Here is a 23,982-nt window from a genome sequence, read left to right as displayed (position 1 = left end):
TGAGAAATAGATACAGGATGGAGAGGCACTGGTTTGGTAAACTCCAACCTTCCAGTTTTACTAAGAGATGGTACTACTGATTCATCTCAAGTTGCAGATAATGCACAACCTGATTTATTAAATGCAGAGCCATCAGCATATGAATTTCTTTGTAATCTTGGAATCTGCGTGGTAACTTTATCCGCTGGAGACTTGCTCCATCAGTAGAAACTGGACGAAACGGAGGCTTAATAAAGATACCATTATTATTTCCCAACAGCAAGGAATTAGTCCACTTGGTCCCTGATGAAACAGTTGACACTACTAGTAAAAAAACTACGACTGCTTGCTCTCCCCTGTCCTTTAGTATGCATTATAGCATTTTCAATAGACCCAAACTCCTTACAAGCATCTGCGTAGCACTGCTATAAACCTCCCATTTGCTATTACTACTTAGGTTACGGCGAGTAGACACTAAATCTTTTCCTACAGAATTTAAAATTTAATACCGCTACATTTCCAAATGGATAAGTATTGCTAACAAAACGTAGAGACTCAGGACCTCGCTCAGTGCACAATTAGCGTCCAGGAGCCGCCCTACATAAGACACAAACACAGACCTCTGCCGAGTGTGTATAGTGGCTTCTTGTTTATTCTTTAACTTTTCTAAATCATCTTCAACTTATCTCAGAAATGTTTATTTTCTACCATGAATCTTTCAACATTCAGCTGGTCTTCAGATTAAAAATAATTTACAACTCTATAATCAGTAAATCAGCCCGAAATCGAAGATTTCTCATATGTTCCCTCTTCTCGTGTTTATCTCTAATTACATTCGGTACCTGCTGTCTCTTTCAGCTGAACTGTAGTCATTCGCTGTTTTTTTTTGAAGCTCACCAACTGCAGCTTTGAACTTTTCTTTAACTTTCACACGTCTCTGACATTTCAGTCTGCTTGCTGTAGTGCATCCTGTAGTAATGTCAATGGATCCGGATTTAATTATCCTTCCAACTGTTCCGCACGATATTCCATATTTGATACCAGTTTTCGAGCATTAATCTTTGTAACCATATTTTCTGCTTCCACTTGTGTTTTTTTTTTTTTTTTTTTTTGTCTTTTTGACGGGATATGATGTTTCTATCTAGCTCAGTGCAGGTTGTTTCTGTAATAATTTCAATTTTTTCTTAAAACTTTTTATTTGACTTTTCTAGTTTTGGTCAGCAGTGCATCCAGTTATGATATGAAAATATCACATGTTCATTTTGTAGTTCAAACACCACCTATTGTTCATTTTCTATCTGAAGCTTTAGTTGAGAAATTTAAACATGAGTAGCAGGTAATTGTTCTTGGTTTTCACTTAACTGCATTTCAAGCAGCCTCTTGTCTGCATGAATACCTTCTACGGACTCCACAGGAGAATTTGATTTCAAAGTACAATTAACTCAGGCTGATACCCAACAGCTTCATCTTTAGTTCTAGCACAGCTGCTGTTAATTCTTCTTGTTTAATTAGTACATCACATTTTTAGGTTTTCTTCAGCAAATCAACCAGATTTTATTCTCTTTTAGAAATATTCTCCATAAATTTATCATTTCTTTCATACAGCTAGAACAATAACTGTTTAATAAGGGTAATTGTAACACGCAATTCTTCTAGTTTTTCAGTTTGTAAACCGACTGATTCAAGCAATACATACTTTCATCGTCCATTCTTCCATTCTAAAGCTGTAAATCAGTTAGATGATTCTGTAGATCTGTTAGCTCTTGCAGAGTAGCCACCAATTCTACATTTTTATTACTACGTGTTTCTTGCATTTACATGATGCGATCTTGTAAACAAGCCACAGATATTTCACTCAAACTTCTACTACTCACTTTCTCCCATTTCTCCCAGAGGTGCAACTCCAGAAGCTTCTCCAGTCAGTATCTGGGTTGTGATAGGCCTTCTCAATATTAAAATGTCGATGAAGCAAATTAGACATTTCTGTATCATCTCCATTGCCAGTGTTAAGTTCAAAAGTTGCTCTTTCTCACCATCTGAAAGTGCAGCTATTTCCAAAGGTACAACTCATCTGTAACAATATTTCCTTAAGAGTGAGGGTCTCTGCTTGAAGGAATTCAAGTTCTTACCTTAAATATTCTATAAATTCATCACTTTGCAGATCCTGTAATTTTGATTTTCCATTTTCAGTGTTGTAATTTTTTTTTTTTTTTTTTGCTTTCTGCATTTCTTACAAATTCTGCGATTTTACGTTCGAACATCGCTTTCAGCCAGAGAATAATTGATTACTGGAATTGCCTTCCACCTAGAAGTGAACAGTTTGAATGAATTTCAAGAATTCAAAGAATTAGAAAAAAGAATGAACAAATATAAAGTGGATATGTGTGGTGTTTTTTTTTTTTTCTTTTTCTTTTTTTTTTTTTTTTTTTTGCTGAGATTATATGCACTCAGTGGCCACATGCTGTGTGTCTCGGATATATCGAGATTAGTCCAATAATTAATAACACTTAGCCAATGGTGATCCTGTGGTCGAAAAAGTTCGTTGCTGCGGGCGACTGACAAGGCTTGTGAAGGGTAACAGAAAGGTTAGTCTGTCAAATTATAATCCAGTACAATAATGGTAACCAAAGGGGGATTTCAGAACGCCCAACTCATCGTGCCTTTTCACGAATGGGTATCGAACATGACGATCAAACCGTGTTACATTCCTGTCAGCGAAAAACAAGGAGTTACGGTTATAGCGGCTCAGGAACACCAATATTGGACAGTGGAGAGCTTAAAAAACTTTGCCTAGTATAGTGAAACCCGTTTCCTGCTGTTTAGCGCTGTTGAAAGGACCGGAATATAAAGAAAACATCACGGGTCCATGTAACCATCCTACCAGGTGTCAACAATGCAAGATAGTGGTGGCATGTATTGCGTGGAGAATGCTTTTATGGCGCGCACTGAGCCCTTTAATACCAGTGAAGCAACATTTGGATGTTGTAACATGTTATCTGGAAATTGTTTCCGACCAGGCGCATCCCTTCGTGGCTGCAGGATAATGCGACATATCGGCCGAAACCGTACAGAACTGGTTCCAGGGCACGTGAATTCAGCCTACTGCGGTGGCCTCCCCAGTTGCCAACTCAATTCAAACGAGTACTTGTGGTGGGGTGAGGTGCAATGCGTTCTTCTGATTATAGATCAGCAACTATCCAATTTGTAACAACTGTGGGAAGCAGCTGAGTCAACGTGTATTCCCGTGGTACGCTTTTGACACCTTGTTGAGTTCATGCCATGACGAATCCAGGCTATTCTGAGAGCTAAAAGGAGACTTATTCGCTATTAGGTAGGTGTACCTGAAAAGTGGCCACTCAGTATAAGCGTGCTTCCTTGTCACTACTGATACTAAAAACATAACATGTTATGCGTCTCCTATCCCAATCTCAAGCAACGGCGATAACCTAATAGTCAGAATGATTTACTGCAGATATATCTGTAAATAACAAATCGCTTAGAGTATGAATTAATGCACGTCAACGCTCACTACAGCCACAATCAATTTTACGATAGGCCTATAAATAGAAAGTCGATACAATTTAAAAATACAGTAGAAACTCGATTATCCGGATTGCGCAGGACAAATACATAATAACATATTACATTATAGGAAAAAATATGTAGGGGTAATATGTTACACAATGTTATGTAATGCACGGTGAAGCAGCAAGATTTATTTACATACAAATTTCACACTTAATGGACACACTGATCCTAATACTTAGCATGGTGCTAACATACAAACTAATAACACTAGCCAACAGATAAAAATCTCCAACTTGGAGATTTTTATCTCCAAGAACTTAAATGCTGTTTTTAACTAATTTTTATGCGTAAATTTCGAAAATCACCAAGATGGCTTCACATCACGTCACAGTTATTAAACACGTTTTACCAAAATATGGCAATTTCGCATAATCTAGCCAGTAATGTATGACATACTGATTTATTTTAACAGATATAAGGTAATTCTCTTAATTTTAGCAATCGATTCTCGCCTCGGTTTTCTTGTGATAAACATAATCAGGCTTCTACCTATGGTTCTTAGATTCAAATTACGATGCAACAATTTACAATTTGAAGATAGCACACAGCGATTTTGGCGACGATTTTTGTAGGCTGTGCCAAAGTTTTCCAAGTATTAACTGATCGTGACATGTTCTCAGGGTTGTAAATCTATCCTCCAAACATATAATAGAACATACATTTTTTTACACTTGTATTACAACTTGAATTATAAAGCCCGTGACTGCTGAATACGGTGCTGTTTCTTGTATGCTGTCTATCTTGTGAACTCCTCTGACCGTTTGGTTGTCCCGGAGTATAAACAGAAAATTTATTTATTTATTTTATTTATATATATCCCTTTATTTTTACATTAAACGTCGGTACATCTTTTGATGTAGACGTGACAGAGACTGTTTATGGTGATTTTAGGAACCAACACGTTTATTTCTCCGTAATCAGATATTTTCATTGCGGAGGTATGACAAAAAATATTTTTTGTTGGCTGGTGTAATGGTTGATATATACTGTATTAAAATATTCGTACTTCCATTTTGAGTAGCTACAACGACCATGAAATGAATAAAAAAATAAAAAATAAAAAAAACGTGACTAAATATGCAGCCCCTCTTCTCATTTTTGTATTCCTTATGCTCGGGGAGCGTGATTTTCACTTATGCATGACTATGAAAAACAAAGCAATTTGCGAAAAAGATTAACTATTCAGCATCCACAGAACTACAGTCTAAAATGAAAAAGATACCCTAGCGCAGTGGTTTTCAACCGGGGTGCCGCAACAACATTCCAGGGGTGCCACGTAAATTGGGTTTAAGTTACTTAAACTTATTATTATTTTTTAAATTTATATGTTTATTTCATTATAAAAAGGTGTACAGTATCTTTTTAATTTTGTGGTGATCTATAATTGATGTTTACTTAGTGCCTCTATATAAAGAATAAAATTATTATATGCTGTTTACATATAATTTGTATTATGAAATGTAATTTTTATGATTATATTATTGTAATAAATATCATATAACATATATTTTTTTAATATTATATATATATATACAGAGAGAGAATCAGATCTAACAGGCAGAAAATTGAGTAGGGGTGCCGCAAAATAAAATAAATTACTTAAGTGTGCCGTTATTAAAAAAAAAGGTTGAAAACCACTGCCCTAGCGGATTGCGAATTAAATAATGCAGTGTTCTGCCATTCCATGTGGAAAGCCTGGATTCGATTTCCGTTGGAGGCTGGTCGAGAATAATCCCGCTAAGACGGAAAGAGCTTTTATGGGCTTTTTCACCCCATAGCCGAGTTAGTCAGTCTCGGGCAGTAGCAACGGTTTTTCCTTTCAGTAAAACTAGCCACACAATATGCACAAATTTACAGACATGACTTGTTAATTCCTCAGTCTTAGCCTCCTCGGTGTAAATACTGAAGAACCCAAATCAAGATTTCCAACCTCACATTGGAAATTTTCTGGTGAAAATTTTATGGGCCTTTTTTCACACTGCAGTTGAATTAGTCTCGGGCAAGGTTAGCATGGCTCCCTCCCTCAAAGCTGGAGTTTTCCGTTCAGGAAAAAACAGGCAAACAGTCCACAGAAGACCGAAAGTTTACAGATACATCGTACTGATGACTTATAGCCTTAGTTTCTTTGCTTTAAAAATAACAAACAAGCAAAATATTCAAAATTCATTCATAATGCAGAGTCAGATTTTAGTTTCTCTTTAATATTCAGTAAAGAATTCTACTTTTATTTTCTATCTTTGTAAAAGAATGCTAAGATGAAATTTCTTTTACAGGTGCACCACGTGATACTACATCTTCATCTGTCACTGTGGTCATATCCAGTAAAAGCACGGTGTCAACAACATCTAGCGATACGGACTCTTACGGAGGAACAGTTGCTAGTGCCATTTATCGGGATCAAGGACTGAAGAAAAAACATCGCAGAAATCGCACAACCTTTACAACGTATCAGTTACATGAGCTGGAACGTGCATTTGAAAAATCCCATTATCCAGATGTTTACAGCCGAGAAGAATTAGCTATGAAGGTTAACCTACCAGAAGTCAGGGTTCAGGTAGGAGGCAAAGAAACTCACTAAGTAACTTAAAATTGTTTACTTTCACTTGACACATTTTTGTATTTTTACTAATTATTGTTAGAAAAGTTCTGATTGGCCAAACTCCAGCACTGCAGGAACGGCCAGTCAGTAGGTGGTCCCATCTCTTAAGCGTCAATAAACTACAAACACTACAAATGAGCCAGTCCACTCCTGGCACGGTAAAAGCTATAATGGGAAGGGAAAGCTGGAATGTCGTGTGGCAGTAGTAGTAGGGTAATGAGTTAGTTGCGTATCGCCATCTAACCTAGTTGTTTGTGTTTGTAATCACGTAGAAAGTAAAGTACGTTTCCAAGAAACGCTAGAACTTATGAGCTATGTGTTTGAAAACTTGAAACATCACTTGAACAAAATCATCAGATCAAGTTTACATATGCAATCCGCAAACAAGAAATTTCTAACTCAAGATGGAAAATTCTTAGAAAGAGATGTCACTTAGCAATATTGTTGAGCCTCGACAACCGTTCTTCCCACACTTACGCAATATTAGGGTGTGTCGTTTGATAACAAGATATTGTTATCTCGTCACAAAACTTTGTGTGTGGCAGCTCGTTTGAGAAGAATAACGTAACACTGATGGTCGGGTTAGCTTAGCGCTCTGATATTTGGTATTTGCCGAATGAAATAGGTGTGGGGTGGGAAGGTTCGTTCACGGTGGCCAACATCACCTGACCAGTTAAAAACTGCTAAATACTGTTCAATTCACATCGTCGATTGGCAAATTACCGGATCTCGCCAAAATATTTCTCCATTCCAGTGGAGGATAAAAAAAAAAGCTCGCAGTTCACAACTTCATGGGTGATATACGGTATGCACACTATCTTACCAAATGTTATGGAACACCCCTCTGAATTCAGGAAATTAGGGTGATTACAAAATATGCAAATATTTTTGTCTATAAGTGTAATAAATGATTAAACCGGAATTACATTTCAAACGTGTACGCCCAATGATGAGTACACAGAAAGAGTCAACTGAGTTTCAAAAGGGAAATGATAGTTGGAAGTATTGTATGAAAAATGTCTGTGCATGCTACTGCTCAGGAATTAAACATTCCCAAGTTGATAACTGAAAAAATACTAAGGAAACGGAGATCCAGAGGTGACACTGAGCCCAATAAACGATCAGGTAGGCGTAAAATATTGAACTGACAGAAGACCACGCACCTTGAGATTGCTAGTTACCTCATCTCGCCATTAAGACCGTACACACAATTTGAATTTGGAGCTACGAGTGGCCACAAGCAAGCATGCAAGCAAAGGCGTCGAGAGAGAGGGGAAGCTGCCTAGGACCAGATATTGTGTGGTGAAGAGGCGGATCTTGGGAACTATAGAAAAAAAAAAAGAAAAAAAAAAGGAATTGGAGGGAAAAGGCTCTTCAGTGACACTGTTTCCCTCGGGGGCGTGGACTTAGTGAACATAGTGTGATCGTTAGGCGGTTCCTGTGGTTCCCACAAATCCGCTTTAAGTACTCTGTGATGATGCACAACTCTGCAAAGCCAGTTGGTATGGGTAGTGTGTTCTTTGTGTTGTTCGACTGGTCACTTGGTTACGGGGAGCACAATCACTAGAAAGGTCCTCCCAGCATCCGTCCACGGGACGGAGAGCCAGACGAGAGACAGTAGAAAAAACGCTTTTCGGACTGTCTGCATTCTTGCAGTAGCGAGAGTGATGGGAGCCAGCAGAAAGACGCATTTTACAGAAAAGATGAAGGCAGGGAAGGATATGGAGGCAACAGAAGGGAAGGCAACCCCAAAGCGAAAACAGAGGAGAGGAAAATGCTTAGTGCAAGATGGGTATGTCCCCAGAGAAGGGCGTGGGGTTGCGATGGAAAGAGAAAGTGCAAAAGCGTGAGCAGAAGTTTTGCCTGCTGCGAGGAGACATATGGGAAGTTGGAGTATCGGATGAATTTGACTATGGAAGAGTTGATTCACTGGTGCTCGAGACTTCTCTGATAGAATGATCAGGGTGATGCAGCAGAGCAGACGTTGATCGTCAGAAGGGACTTCAAATCCCACCGTTGGTTAGCTGTAAGAAGTCAGTATGATGGTGCTGTCAGATCAGTGTCATTATTCCTACAATGAGGATGTCCAGTTGAGTGTTCATTCATTTCTGATTGTGGCCGGTGATGAGGAAAAAGGAGGTGCAGGGAGAGGCAGAGCAGATTCAGGAACGTCTCGTCTGGATGTCTCATTTGTAGGATCAGACGCGGAGAAATAATACCAGCGCCTCTGAAAGCCTGCAAAGGCATACCTGCTTTAATTTAGATGCAGTAAAAGTTGATTACGTAAGTCCAGATAGACGTTATACGAGTGCATTACGTGGTGCCAGTTCTCCGCATTCACACAATGGGCATCATTTATAAGCCCAAAGTCCTGAAGTCGCTTTTTGAATGACGGGTGTCCTGTCAGAAGAAAGGTAGTATGTACGTTAGGGAAGAACCAGTCAAGTCATTGTTTGTTGAGGTGGGAGACACTAGGTAGAAATAGCTTGGTAGTACTGCCTTTGGTGAAATCATCCCAAAGGATATGCCAAAGGGAGACCAGTTACTGTTAAGTACGCCAGAGTTCTTGATTTGGATCTGCATCGAAAAAAGAATTTTTATCCTGAGGAATTCAGCTTCTTTGTTCTTTCTGATAGCATGGGAAAGCCCGGTGAAGGCCGCTTGGGGGGTGATATACCGCCTGTTAATACTTGTAGTGCTGCTGTTGACGTCGTTCTACATGCCCGAGTCATTTTTAATAACACCAACCGTTGTATCTGCAGGATTAGGTTCCTAGTGCTGATGATGGACAAAATATGGAACCATAAGACAGCGCCGTATGTTACGATCGGTACAAAGACAGCTGAATAAAGAAGGTGGAATGCACGTCCCTTAAGGCCCCAGTCCTTGCAGGCGAAGCGAGAAAGCATACTGATGCAAATTTTGACCTTCTCTTTCATGGACTTTACATGTGGCACGAAAGTTCTGCGATCATCTAGGATAACTCCTAAATATTCGAATGAATTGATTCTTGAGTGCTTGTCCTTTATAACGAATAGTGAGTGGTCTGTTGATGTCAAAGACGTCCTTTGAGAAGTAGGGTTTTACTTTTATCTGTAGAGATTTCCAGCTTATTCTCCCCAGTCCAAACCGACAGGGCATTCAAGACGGTGTTCGCTCTGGTCTCAATAGCTGCACGCGTAGGGCCCTCCAAAACGATAACCAGGTCATCTACATATGAGAGGTGTGTGGTATGGGGGAAGTCCCGCAAGAGACAACAGTCCAGAAGCATATTCCAAACAGCTGGTCCCAGAACAAAGCACTGGGGGCATCTTCTAGTAAGTTGGCGGGTGATACTATGAAATTTTGTTTGATGGTAACTTTTCTGCTAGAGAAGTAGTCTGAAAGACATTTGAAGATATTGAAGGAGCAGCCAGATACTCTGGCTCACTGCAGGATCCCTGACCACCAGACAATGTAAAAAGCTCCCTTAAAATCTATAAAAAGCGCCAGTACGTAACGGGCATCAGAATTATCTGCTAGCTGGGTGGTTTTCAGTAATGCATCAATAGTAGAGCACCCCGGCTTGAAGCCGAACTGGAGTGGGGAGGCAAGTCCTATAGTTTCATAGACAGACTGGAGACGGGTGAGAAGTAATCTCTCAAACACAGGGTTGTTAAAATTAAAGTATTCCTATGTAGAGGGCTCTGGAGCGAGTTCTAAGGCTCGTACTGAAGAGAAATTGGGACAACAGGTTCAATAAAGAATGCACTTGCCATTTATTTGGAAAAAAATGAGTTACAAAATTTGTCACTATATGGCACTGTGGCAATACAAATCACTTGAACAGCGTTACAATTGTTCAATGTGTCCTCCATTTTGGTCAACAACAATTTCCATTCGAAAAACAGCATTTTCTACAGCAGAATCTAACATGTCAACTGGAATAGCCAGCACATGATGTCTAATGCTGTCCTTCAGATCTGCCAGAGTTTGACATCCTTCCCAATACACCTGGTTCTTCAAAAAACCCCACAACCAGAAGTCGCATGGGGTGAGGTCCGGTGATCGGGGTGGCCAAGATGTCTGGAAACGACGGCTGATGAACCGTTCGTCTGTAAAGTGTTGCCTTAGCAACCTTTGGACACAACAGTGGATGTGGGGTGGCGCACCATCTTGCATGAATATGGTCTCCTGAAGGCACCTACATTATTGCAGCTCTGGTATTTAGAAATTTGCCAACATTTCATAATATCGCTGTCCAGTGACGGAACAGGTGCGGGGTCCAGTCGGTGTTACCTGTTCAAAAAAATATGGCCCAATGATGAATGTGACCGTAAATACACACAACACTGTCACTTTCGAAGAATGCAACGGGACCTCTTGGATAACTCGAGGGTTTTTGTTGCCCAAATGCGACAGTTGTGCGTATTCACTTGTCCATTTAAGCAGGAGTGGGCTTCATTACTCCAAATGATGTTCCATGGCCAAGTGATATCCACTGTCATTCACGATAGAAACTGAAATGCGTATGTGAAACGAATATCTGCATCATCATGCTTTAGCTGCTGTAGCATGTGCATCTTGTAAGGATAGTACCGCAACACCTGCCGCATTACTAGCCTTACAGTGGAATACGGCATGTTCACTTCACGAGAAGCAGCTGGCAAACTTGCTCTACCACATGGAGATTGACTTGATAAATCCACGATAGCCATAGCCACATCTTCAATACGAGAGGAGTCCACTCGTTTTCGACCTCTACCTGGTTGAACACTAAGATGTCCTGTCGCTTCACATTTCGCAATCATTTTGCGGACAGCACAAACAGTCATAGGTCCACGCCTTCTGACGCCGAAATTCTCATAGCCGCAGCTGCATTGTTGCTGTTCTGATAGTACAGCTTCGCTAATAGCGCCTTTTCCTGCAGCGTTGTTGGCATTGCTGCTGTAATGCAGGCAAACATCTACTTGATTCAAACATCATGATTTTGAAGAGACTGCTTTGCTTTTATACAGTACAGTAGAGCTGAGTAGTGGCGGTCTGGCAATAACTTACGATTATGCAAATAATCGTAAGTTATTTGCATAATCGTAAGTTATTGCCGGCACTAAGACAGTTACGCGCCATACAGTGACAAATTTTGTAACTAATTCTTTTTTCCAATAAATGGCAAGCGCATTCTTTATTGTACCTGTTGTCCAAATTTCTCTTCAGTACGAGCCTTAGAACTCGCTCCAGAGCCCTCTACATAGGGCTACTTTAATTTTAACAACCGTGTACTTTGCCTAATATTGGTAATGGAGCAATTGGGTAGTATGCTTTGGCTGTAATAGTGTGTGTGTGGGGGGGGGGACAATTTGGATCTTTGGATAAAAGCCTGAGGTTGGCGTGTTTTCAAGGTGTAGGAAAGCAGCCATCATTAAGACTCGTGTCGAATAGTTGTACTAGAACATCGGGTGCAGCAGAGCAAAGGCATTTGACGGACTCCCTCTCGATGAGGTCCAGCCCGGGAGCTTTTCCATTTTTGATTTTATTTATGACTAATGCAACCTCCTCTTCAGTGAAGCGTTCTTCTGTGACAGAGAGCAAGTAGCGCTGATTTTCAGTGATAATATTTCTAAGTACTTCAGTTTCAAGATCAGGATTGTCTTGGTAGATTATTCCATCCAGAATCTTGTTCATTGTCTCCTCCCACGAAAGAGTCTCAAAGGAGCCCTCAGAACAGATAGAATTTATGATATCCATGAACCCTATTTTGTTCCTTATGAGCTTGTGAACTAAACCCCAAGGGTTTTTATTGCCTTCCATCTCCACCAGGACACCCCAGGAACTTTGTTTGGCATGATAAATTTTGTTCGTGGATTTTCTCCGGGCTGTATTGTTTGTTTCCTTATACTGTGCTACTGTTTCAGGTGGGTGTGTTCTTCGTTTTATTTGTAACTCTTTCTTTGCACGCTTGAGAGAGGAGCGGAGACCTGTTAATTCCTCTGACCACTAGGGAACTGATTTTGAATGTCGGGTACATTTTTTCATCGAGGCACGTGATGCTTTGTGGAGTAATTCTTTCAGGAAATTAGTTTTCGGGTGGCAATTCATGGTTCGAAAGCGCTCTGAATGGTCGTGAAGGGCATTTCGGATAATGTTCTCAAAATTCCATTTGGCAGTCCTAGTGGAGAATCTGGTGGTATCGTGAACATACATCAGGCGAGTAGAGGTACTGTTTTCAATGCTGTATGTTATTAGTCGATGATCACTGGTAGTGGCAGTGTCATGTACTTGCCAGTGCCTTAGTCTATTGACAAGAGAGGGGATTAATGGGATGAGGGACTAACATTCTCCGAACACTTTGATTACACCAAAGCAAAAACATATGCAGCGCTCTGGGCTCCCAAACAGGAATTAATTGGCATTAGAAACCCAGATCTTGTTAAAAAGCATATCTTGATGTGTATACTTTCTATCCCACTGTATGCTTCATAGATTTGGTCCTCTGCTCTACCAAGCAACCTGAAAGCTTTTCTAGGTATTGAATACTGGCTCTTGAGATGGCTGAACAGGATCTTGAACCACCCATTCACCATCTCTAGAACCATCCTACTTTCTAATCTCAGTATTCCTCCTTGGAAACAGACAATTAACACAAGAAACATTTTCACACTAGCCCAACTGCTAACAGCAAGATTAGAGGCTACCAGTATTGACGGCTTGTTTCGCTCTCATCGAGAAGCACCCCCCACCCAGGAATGCTGAAACAAGACATCCTTTCAAAGCAACTTAAAAAAATGGACAGCCTAAGTCGCTTTTTTCCAGCAAACACGATAGAACTACTCTTCAATCAACTAAGAATTGAACCGGAAAAGCTCTGTAACGACAACGCCTACAGATGCCGACTTTGCCGACTCCTATCGTCACGTGCAACTTTAGTGCACAGCCTCTCGGCTCAAAACTGCATTTAATTTTGATCCCTTTTAACTATATATTCTCATTATTCTAGATGTCAACCTAAGATGTCAAAATTTGAAATATTCTAATATAAAATCATAATTACACATGCATTTCAAAATTCTGTATTCAACCTTTCAGGGTGAATGGCCCATAGACTTTGTAACCTTTTGCTCATGGGGTCCGCTTTACACCTTAGAATGTAACTCACGCCCTTCTAGCCAATGGCTATCCCAGGGGGGCCTCCTCAACCTAGAAATAAATTGATAATAATAATAATATCCAGATTAGACTCCCCAGTTCCCGAGTTGTACGTAGTTAGCGGGTAAGTTGGCTATTACAAAGTCCACGAGAGGCGATGAATTCCTCTAGTAAGTCGCCTCTGGCATCGGTGGTGGCATTTTGCCATTGGGTTGACCGTGCGTTTGAGTCAGTGATTATGAAAACATCTGCATTTCCAAGGAGGCCAAGGGTGTACTGGATCTTGACACTCCTACGTGTGTCGAGAGCCAGCTCTTCCATGAATTTTCAAGGAAGAGCTTCCTTTTTCAATATTTATTCACTTTGCACAGTTGGCATTTAAAGCTCCTCCCGTCGAATTCGAACACAAGGCTTCTCCAGATAATAAATAAATTTTCTGTTCATACTCCGGAATTTTTAAAAAATTTAAGAATTTTTTTAAAATTATTTATTTTTTGTATTAGGTGATTCCTGCCTTTGGCAGGAATCACCTAATACAAAAAATGCATGTGCAACCTTTGGCAATCTCACTTTATATTAGACAATATCATACAGATTAAGAACGTCATACAGAAAATATATAAGAGATTTTCTGTATATATTTAATATATACAGAAAATATAAGAGGTATAATATATTATAAACAGTATCATACAGGTTGAAAATATATAAAGATTTAATGTTCAATAATGTATCAAATTAGTCTGGCTTGTTATATCCAGTTCAAAGATCCCAATATAAATCATAATACTGATATAGTCACATCTACCGATTTTGCGTATAGTACTTTATATGTTTACAAATAAAAACATTTCTTTTCCAAAATCATCAACCTGCACTAAAGAACTTTAATAATAATTTGATCCACCTCAACACGAATACTAAAAATGCATAAATTGCTCCTGAAATTAAAGAGAATGGCTACTAATGGTTGCGCAAATAGTTGATTCTTCGAATTTTTCATTAAAACTTCTAGTCGTAAATACGTCCGGCTTAAGGCAAGGGCACAAAGGAAGAGAGTTACTTCACCCAGCAAACTTAAAAAGTTGGAGCAAATTAAGCTGAGATTAATATGATATACTTTTCCCTCCTGTTTAGCCTTAAAGAATTTCGTGCTTTCAGTACCAAGAAGTATATTAGCTCTGGATTTATGCAATGGTAAATAATTTTGATGAATATGAAGCACAGGTTAATTAAACGAACGCCGATATAATGGAGATATTAGAAACATCATATAATTCAGATATATGATGTAGAATTTGAATTTAGTATGTATAATGACAACATCTGCATGATATAAGGGGAAGGGTAACTATTTTAATTGTGAGAACATGTAGATTCAAGAAGAGCATATGTAACAGATGAGGAACTGTAACGGTAACATCGAACAATCTCGCGTAGCACAAGGAAAATGTAAACAAATGATATTAGGAGTGTTCTAGAGATTAAATGACTGTGACGAATTGAATGTGATGACAATGTATGCAGAAGTATGAAGTGGGCAAGCAGACATGCATATACGATGGGGACTTAATTTACCAGGAACATTCTGAAACTTAGAGATGCCATGTGGAAACAATATTCTTATCTCATTTTTACTAAAGATTCAATTGCCATTGAGAATTTTTGGGCAAAAGTTGAGGGACGTTCAATAAATTATCCACCCTACCATAAATATGCTTGATAGAAAAACAAAAGAATACTCTCAAAAATGTCTGTATCTTATTTTCGAAAGTCCAGCTCTATAGAGTGAAGTACGAAAGAACAGAAGAGGTTAAAAGCAGCCAACCCAAAGGCAAACATGGATATCAAAAAAAAAAAAAAAAATTGGAGATCTGGGTCATCATCAAATTTTTAACAAAAAGAAGGGAACGGACCAAACGTTATTCATGAAAGCTATATATGGTGATGCTGTCCCCTTCTGAATACCACATAAAATTCTGACCCAAGCAATTTAAATGTGATCGAGAATCTATAAGATAACTCCCACTCGGGACGACCAACTTAAATGAATTACAGAAATGTGCTAAAAAATTGAAGACTTGGTTAGGCATATAACCTATTAAAGTGTTTATGACTGCTAGAGAATGCAATAATTCTGACGGGTCGGCACTGCCAGCACGCCATGGCACTTTGATATGTCAAAGGTCAATTTTCACTGAGTTCCAAGAATGTTCACACCTCAGAAATAGTGCAGGGCCGAAATCTGTGACGGAAATTTACATATGTATGATCCATAAGGGTTTCTTTCAAGAATTGTAACTGGTGGTGAAACATGGATTTATTACTGAGATTCAGAAAGAAATAGCAGCCCATGTAATGGAACCATCATCATGGGTCTCCAACGCTCAAAAAATTCGGGACTCAACCCTCCGCCGGGAAGATCAAGGCCACCATTTTTTGTGATGTGGAAAGAATTATTTTGATAGACTGAAACGAAAACAAACGGGGCCATTAAGGAAGAGAGAAAAGGAAAATTGGCATGAGGTACCCCGTTTCTTCATAACGATGCTACCGTACACAAGTCCCATAAAGCAATTGCTACTCTGATAGATTGCGGATTCCAGAAGTTAAACCACCCGCCCTAGAGTTCGGACCTAGTGCATAACGATTATTTCCTACTCATAAATCTAAAAACAACTGCATAGACATCAATTTTCAAAGTGATGATGGTCTCAAAGAAGATGCAAATGGCTTTTATTGAGACCAGAACAAACAACAATCTCCCGCACCAGGTATATCCCTTTGTCTCAAAATGGAAGACATGTAGAACCAATTAGTCTGTATCGTTCCTTTATTATCGAGACAGATAAACTTTTGAATGCCTCATCTAGATGAAAATGTTATCGCATAAAAGACTATTATCAAGTAGCTATCATAATGCATTAATCTAACATATCTAAAGAACTGTAAGTAATCCTCTATTTACAATATTTCTATTGGTCACCCGTCATTTTCCACGTTTGCTGGACGGAAAAACCAACGTTTCAGGGTAAAAAAACTATGTTACCCTCGCCCGATTATTTCGGTAATGGCGTGAAAAAATACCATAAAAGTTCTTCGTGTCATTAACGGGATTCGTATTCACAGGATTCGTACACAGATAGTTGAAGAGCTAAATTAAATTCATTTGTAAGCGTGTTTTCAAACTTATGAAAAACTCCCTCCAATGAGTGTCACTTAATTTCAAGGTACTGAGCAAAATCAAGTGATAGATGTCGGATTATTTTTAAAGGTCCGATGCTACATGCGCCTTGCTTCCTTGAATCATTTGTCTGTACTAAAATTAACTAAATCTTAACGATTTCCTAAATATTTACTTATCTCATTCGTCCTAATTACTCTACGATTCTTTTAATCTTTTCGTTGTCAAGGAGACGTTCGTGCAGCGCTTGATATGTTGCAGACTGCTTTTAGACCTCCTTTGATCAAAATTTGCTTACCACCATTCGTTTGCGTCTCTATCGTTTACGAAACTCATAACTTATCTAGAATTTTCTTTCATGCTCTAAATATTGACTTTCTCTAGAGTTTTTATTGTAGCAGCAAAATATACCGTAATTCCAATGACACGTTTACGCATAGTCGTCCCACGCCCGCGTGACTGGAGTCCCCAATATTTGGAGGTCGCAAAAATTTAAAATATACTGTAGATCCAAGCAGGAGGGTATTCGGGAGGGGGACAGAGGGGGAATATGCCCCTCCTTAACCATGCGTATAAATGTTCCTAGGTCTATCTAAAAAACACTCAAAAACCGTTCGTCATGTCACCCCCTTACGATAATACCTGGATACGATGCAGCATCCAAATACGCAAAATTTTGTAGTAGTAGTGGTCCCAAAATCCCACAGCGCTTGAAGGTCCCCAGTGCTCTAAACCGGTTTCTGCATAATACAGGCTGACAAAAAGAACGGTAAATATTATTCTTATTGTAACCCATCCTAAAGTAACACAGATATGCGCTTTTTGAGTACACTGAAACCGCCTAACTAATTAATAATCATCAATATTAAGTCTGTCGTCAGTCAAGACACGAAAACTTTATTGCTAACGTTACTCTTACGTCACTTGACTATAGACAAAAACCATGAAATGTTTGGTAGTTGTTCTTAGTATTTTAAAGCGTTTTGATTTAGTTATATATAAGAGAGAGAGAGAGAGAGAGAGAGAATCTTTAATGCCCTTCACGGCCAAAAAGCCAGGGATTTACATTTTTACAGCCTCCCGAAACTTCCGGGAAAATCGAACAATTATTTACAAAAAAAAAAAGGTAATTTTACAAATGAAAACATATTTTGATACAAATGAGAGAACTCCTTACGAGAGTTAAGTTTGATTGAGCTGGCTTACCATCGAGATAAGAGTACCAGCTCAATCAGACAGGAACAGATGCAAAGTACACATCAGTCATTGCTGATTAGTCCTACTAGTCATAATTTTTTTTTCCGGTAAGTCCGGTCAACAGCGAATTTGTTCAGGTCGGCGTCAAGTGCCTAGGTTTGCTTGAACATCTGCTGAGGGAGGAACCTGTCCGAGAGATGGAGTCGTGTTGAATGCGAGTAGAGCTCGGGATTGGCCCTAAGGGCAGCAAGGGGGGGGGGATCCTCCAGCCACAGGTATCCCAGAATGAAGGTGTTGCAATTATGCCTGTTATCATCTTGACTGTTGCTAGGAGGCGTTGGTCGTCGACTAAGGTGGAAAGCCGTGGAATCCCGAGAGAGTTGGCAAGCTGCGTGGTACGAATCAGAGCTGGAAGATTTTGCTTCCTGTTGGCCCACTTTAGGAGCCAGAATTCTGTGGCAAAGAGTGGTTTCTTTATTGACGGTGCCGCTGACGCCCAAATTTCAGCAGCATAGAGCAAAGGTGGAAAGATAATCGTTCTTATGTACCTCACGGTGGTCTTTTTATCTCTGATATGAAGGAGATGCTGTTTTGCTATCCACCGGAGTCTTGAAGCACGTGTGAGGAGTATGTCTATGTGGGCGTTGAATCGAAGTTTGGAGTCGAATACAACGCCCAGATCACGATGGCTGGACACAATTGGGATGAGGGTGATAAGGATCTAAGTCTTTCATTTTATATATCTATCTTATTTTGCAATAAACAGTTTCTATCTGGTCTTTCCCCTTCGTGTCACAATGGATGGTCTTTTATCTCCCACGTCTTGATATAGTCAATTTATCGCCCCAAAAACTTTTAGAAAAATAGTCAGTCTCTGAATGGTGTAATTGTTGTTGTGTTTCATTTTGAGCCAAGACAACTAAGACATTAGGCAGAAATGGTTGTGCCTGCTAACTGCATGAATTCTATGATCAGGTTTTCTGTTTTGCTGGATAAGAAACTAAGTTGCTCGTGTAAAAAGTAATGCAGCTCTCACCCGAGACTAAATATTTACTTAGAGACTAACTTCGCTGCAGTGTGAAAAACGTCTTTTAATGTTTTCCCGCCTAGACGGTACTGGAATCTGGCTTTCTTCCTCACGGTGTGGAAAAAAGTGGGTGCCGCCTACTGTGCGAGGTGCAATGGCCCTGACTGGAGCTCAAATATCTTTATTTTCTCGGGACTGCCTGAACTACTGTGGTGTTAGCTAAATTTTTTGCTATATGCAATATATACACTATATTGCCAAAAGTATCCGTACACCCCTGAGATTTCGTAAAGATGAACCATATCCGCATATTAGGAACAGGTATGAAAGCAATTGAATTCCCTCTAAAAGTAAGCAGATCAATATGTTCGTGTTACTGAAGTGTAACCACAACACCCAAGATCAACGTTGGCTGATATAATCATGAAATGGGAGCGTCATACTATTATAGCAGAAAATCGTTCGGATCGGCTGCAGAAATTTACGGAAAGAGACCGGAGGACGCTCAAAAGAGTCGTGCGTAGACGCTGTCAGTATTCAACGAATACGGTCAACCGGGATTTCAGGAAGGCCACAGAAACCGATATTAGTACAGAGACGATAAGCTGAATCGAATCGGATTTAATAGTAGAGCTCCAGCACACAAAACCAAACATCACAGCAAGCAATGCATAATATCGACTTTCCTTGTTCACAGCCCATCATAAGTCACTGGGATGTTAGAAAGTTGTGTTACAAAGTTCACAGAGATAGAGGTAATACAAAAACATCACCATATTGAGCAGTCACGTGTATTAAACGCTTTCATTGAATTACTGTCTTGCTGCGAGTAGACAGATCTTCCTGATAACCCAGTATATATTGGGTTATTAAGGAAGTATATACCATCACTGCACACTAAAATAAAGGTCCAGCAATAGAAATGTGTGAGACTTCCTCTATCTGTAGTTAATTCGCATTATATATCCAGGAGTTTGGAATTTGGACTTCCTCTCCGTATTGTTAGAACTACCTACATATTCTTTCGTTTTCCATAATCTATGATTTTCTTTCTAGAGTGGAGTACCATAAAAATGCAACAACACATTTTTAGCTGACGTGCTCATTGTAAGTGGCAGCGACTGTTCTCCCTAAGCGCCTGGAAGGCTAGGTATTTAACAGAAACGTTTACAATTAAGAACAGGATTGGAATTTAGCACAAGTTAAGCATTCAATTATATCTCATGCATAAATTGAAAAATAAAATAAATAAAGTAAAATAAGTAAATAACAATAATTTTAGTAAAACGGATAGGAACTGCTATAATTAAATAGTCCATATAATTAAGTCCAGTACACAAATTTCGAGTTTGTAGTTTTTTGATTTTAATACTTCGTGTGGTGTTGTGTTCAGAGCACACTACATTAGTGAAGACTACATTGTGTTCAGAGCACACTACATCCATTAGTGTGCCCGATCTTCGCAGTAGTCATAGACTCATCCCATAAAAGGAAATATGCCTTGGCAGCAATATTACTCTGGAATGCGTCTGAAAATGCAGTTCCAATTGAAGGGAAAATAGAACCAGGATTTGGTCTACAACTGAAGTATATGTGTTGCGTGTGTGGTAAATTTTTGAAGATCTGCTCCAGGGAGAGAAAGAGCTAGTACTAATCTGCCCTTGAGAGCGAATCCGTTCAACCTTGATTGTATAGCGGACGTTGCTCGTCAGTCGTGCGCAGGTATATGACGGATACAGAGATTGATATGTGGGGATGAGGTTACGCCCAACAGAAGTCTGGTAGCAAATGCAATAGGCTGTCCTGTCAGTTTTAGTGTTTTAACCATCTGCGTTGTCCTGATGTGAGAGGAGAATCGGTGTTTATAGGAAGCCCGTTTTAGAAAATCTTCCACTACAAGGATACATTTTTTCCATGTTGTTGCAGTTGATACCCATATTTCTGTGGTATAAAGGATGGGTGAATCTATAGTACTATTGTTTGGTTATATTTTTTGGGGTATTTGGATTCCTAACATGCAGAAAGACCTGTTTTGCATTCCATCTAAGAGAATTCATTCTGCGGACGAGAGCGAGGATGTGATCGTTGAACTTGAGTCTAGTCAAATAACATCCCTAGATCCTTGTAGCATTTTACAACAGTGAGAGGGCTGTTCTGAAGTGATGGACAAATCAAAGCTGATGTTGGTCCGAGAGAAAAAAAATGAGCACTTCTCATTTCAGTGGATTTAAAAAATACTGTAAAGTTTGTAGATCTCGTTGTTTGTTGGATGGATGGCAATGATAGGATTTTTTGTATCCAGCGATTGAGATCAGTAGCTTAATGTCACCGGTCTTTATAGGTCTCTTATGCGACTTTGTAGGTCTCTTATACTTTCCCCTTCCCCTCCTTTTCCCAAGTATCAAAATTCCTTGCTGCGAACGATAACAGCGATTGTTCAACCTTACAGTTAGGTTTATATATGGTAAGACTGCTTCCTGTTCGATAAGTTGTAGTTTCTACCATTTGGCTGTTTTCTTTCAAGTCAATGACTAAAAATACAAAACACTTATTCGGAATCTATGTACTGTATATGACTGTTCTTTTAGTTCACTGTGTAGCGTGAGGTAAAACTTCTGGTAAAATCAACCGATGACAATCAATTTTAACAGATTCTAATTACATGACTTTTAAATTAGACACTTTTGTATTACATATGAAACTGCAGCAAGTGATATTTTAGAGATGCTAACTGCAACCTGAAATCAAAAAATTAAATTTATGAAAGTGAAAAATGCGAATACATTCGGGAATTTTCCCAGAGGCAAACGTTTTGTGATTAAATTGTCTCTGTAGTTTCCTAAAACTTCTTTTGTGTTAGGCAATAGTACGCCATATCTTTGCAGCATCCCATGCCACTGTGCTTCCCCGAGTGAGTACTGGCTCTTACTTGTTAATTTTGGTTTTTATTTCTCATTTTGAAAGTTTCATAGTTTTAATTTGTGTTTTTAATTTCTTGGTCGCAAATAAGAGTTAACACCTCGGGTATCATATCGCAGTTAGCAGCAATCTCCATACATGGTAAAAAGAATGGAATTTGAAACATAATTAGTTGACTACTCAACGCTTATCTCAATTTAAAATCAACTGTTTTTTTTCAGGTGGTGGAAAGAATGTATTTTATGCATTGGGCCATCCATTTAGATGTCTTTTTTTATTTCTTTGTGTTAAGTTTTGCAAATTACAGTAATTAGTTTTCATCTTTGGCTATGGCGTACCACACCTTTAGTCTGCTTACCAAAAATGGAAAGCAGGTTTATGATGAGATCATGTCTATGTGTGCGTGTGTCTGTCTGTAAGCCTGCCTGGCGCAATATGGCCACAGTAACTAATAAGCCCATAAGCCGCCAACAGCAAGGACAACTGTTTTCCCTTCCCAATAACTTTGTTAGAGAGAGGCTGTAGTTAGAGTGTAAACTGGGGGAACATAGCAGATAATACTAATATGGTAAATGAGTATATCAAAGTTCTAATGAATGTTATGTTATTTATTACTGATGGAAATAACTGAGGGTGATAGGGGCAAATCAAAGTATGATGGAGGCCTATAAAGAAAAGAAAGAAAACTGTATTGGACATTCACTGAGGGGAGAGAATTTGTTTAGAGCTGTACCTAAAGGGGAAAGTGATTGGCAAACGACCGAGAGGAAGAAGTATTGTAATGTTGGTTGATTTGATAGAGGCTGATGAACTGAAAGAGAGGGTTAGAGATGTGGAGAGACGGAGATGGGATGGAATCCTGACTGCTATGGACCTGCAAGTGGCGGAAAGAACTTATAATGATGATGATGGAGATACACATTATCAAGGAAAATATGATCAATTAATCTCAGCAATACCAGTCAAAACCTCAGTTCTCCGTCGAGTTTCACACCCATATTTTAAGATGTTTTAGGATCCTACATTCGAGTCAAAATGGTTACTGGCTCTTCATCATGTAAGACTTGTCGATGTATTCGTGATTCTTAATAGCACGGCTAAAAGACGAGAGAGACAATTTACATATGGAAGTCTTTCACGTTTAACCAGTGAAAAAGTAGAAATAACCGTATTGTACAAAACAACTTAAGCGTTTGCTGCATGCAGAATTGAGTTGTCTGTATTTTATCGATTTACAACATTAAGAAGTCTGGACCATTCTGGGAGGTGTTATGTTGTACCACACATTATTACAAAAAGGTAAAAATATTCTGAATAAGCAGTAAGAATATTAATTAAAATTTTTGCTCTTTAAGTGTCCATACGAGTAGTTTTTTGTTTTGTTTTTTCTAGATCATTTTTGTCTTCGAAAGTATACCGGAAGCGTTTCCTTTTAAAGAAAGAATATTTTAAATATAAAGAAAGGGGAAAACTTATTTTCCCCCCTTCTAAAGGCAGATTTAGCAAACTGGTGCCCAGATCTATGTCAACCAGGTCAAATATACCCATACTTTAAATAACGTTCTTAGTATCAATTAGGATTTCAGGCTGTCAGCAGTCACCTGACCAATTCCACAAAGGTACGCAAATATTCGGCGGCAACTTTATGTACGTTCAAAAGTGAGAAAAGTGAAGGGGTTAAGACCTTTCAGTAGTGTCCTCTTAGCAAGTGCAATGTTTTGTTTCAGGCTAATTAATTAGCATTTGTAGAAGAACAAGTAAAGGAAGTTTGGAACTGGCGAGGAAGGAGCCGCTGCGAGCGTCATAATAAAATAAAATCCTTAAAGGATAACTGTCACGAGTCTTTGATTTGAAACGCTACCTAACATAAAATAAAGATTTCGGTAAATAATTAAATTAATTAGGGATAAGCTGCTTACTTTTAAATTAATCAAAACTCTGAAAGTTTCTGAGTGAAGAAGTGGCTGGAGCACGGTTTATAGACGAGAGTCCCTTAATTAATATGCTGTCCGTTAAGAGTACCTTCCGCCCGAGATAAGAAAGAGCGCCTTAAAAAACAACTTAAGAACTGAGTTAAAAGGATTATATTCGGGTGCAGAAGTGGAAGTTTTCTGGGAGCTTCGGTTCGTTTTTTCTAGAGTTTTCAATGGCTGAAACCACAGAACTTGCTCTTCATACGCTCTTTCTTTGAGCAACAAATAATTAAATTATTTGTTGATCAAAATCGATTATTGTTTGCTGATTAATTTGCTGCTAAATAAAAGGAATCTGATAAAATTATAGCTCTAACTCAGAGGAAAAACAGCTACAAGTAGGGCAAAACTAATTAATTAACTTTAAATGGGCTCATAAGCATATGCTGAA

At 39.0% G+C, this 23,982-nt stretch overlaps 1 protein-coding gene across 1 annotated transcript in view; it reads left to right on the top strand.

Annotated features, from left to right (window-relative positions):
* LOC150083349 (retinal homeobox protein Rx1-like) overlaps positions 1–23,982 on the top strand; it is a 47,502-nt gene that overhangs the window by 16,684 nt on the left and 6,836 nt on the right. The window contains exon 2 of the mRNA XM_090378483.1: positions 5,841–6,121. Within this exon, the coding sequence (XP_090234609.1) occupies positions 5,841–6,121 (281 nt within the window). The remainder of the gene's footprint in view (positions 1–5,840; positions 6,122–23,982) is intronic.

The sequence above is a fragment of the Mastigoproctus giganteus genome, chromosome 7, assembly GCF_048544385.1.
Source record: "Mastigoproctus giganteus isolate SK-2022 chromosome 7, ASM4854438v1, whole genome shotgun sequence".
Classification (NCBI taxonomy): domain Eukaryota; kingdom Metazoa; phylum Arthropoda; class Arachnida; order Uropygi; family Thelyphonidae; genus Mastigoproctus; species Mastigoproctus giganteus.
The sequence above is the reverse complement of the archived record's forward strand: the minus strand, read 5'-3'. Positions and strand labels throughout refer to the sequence as shown.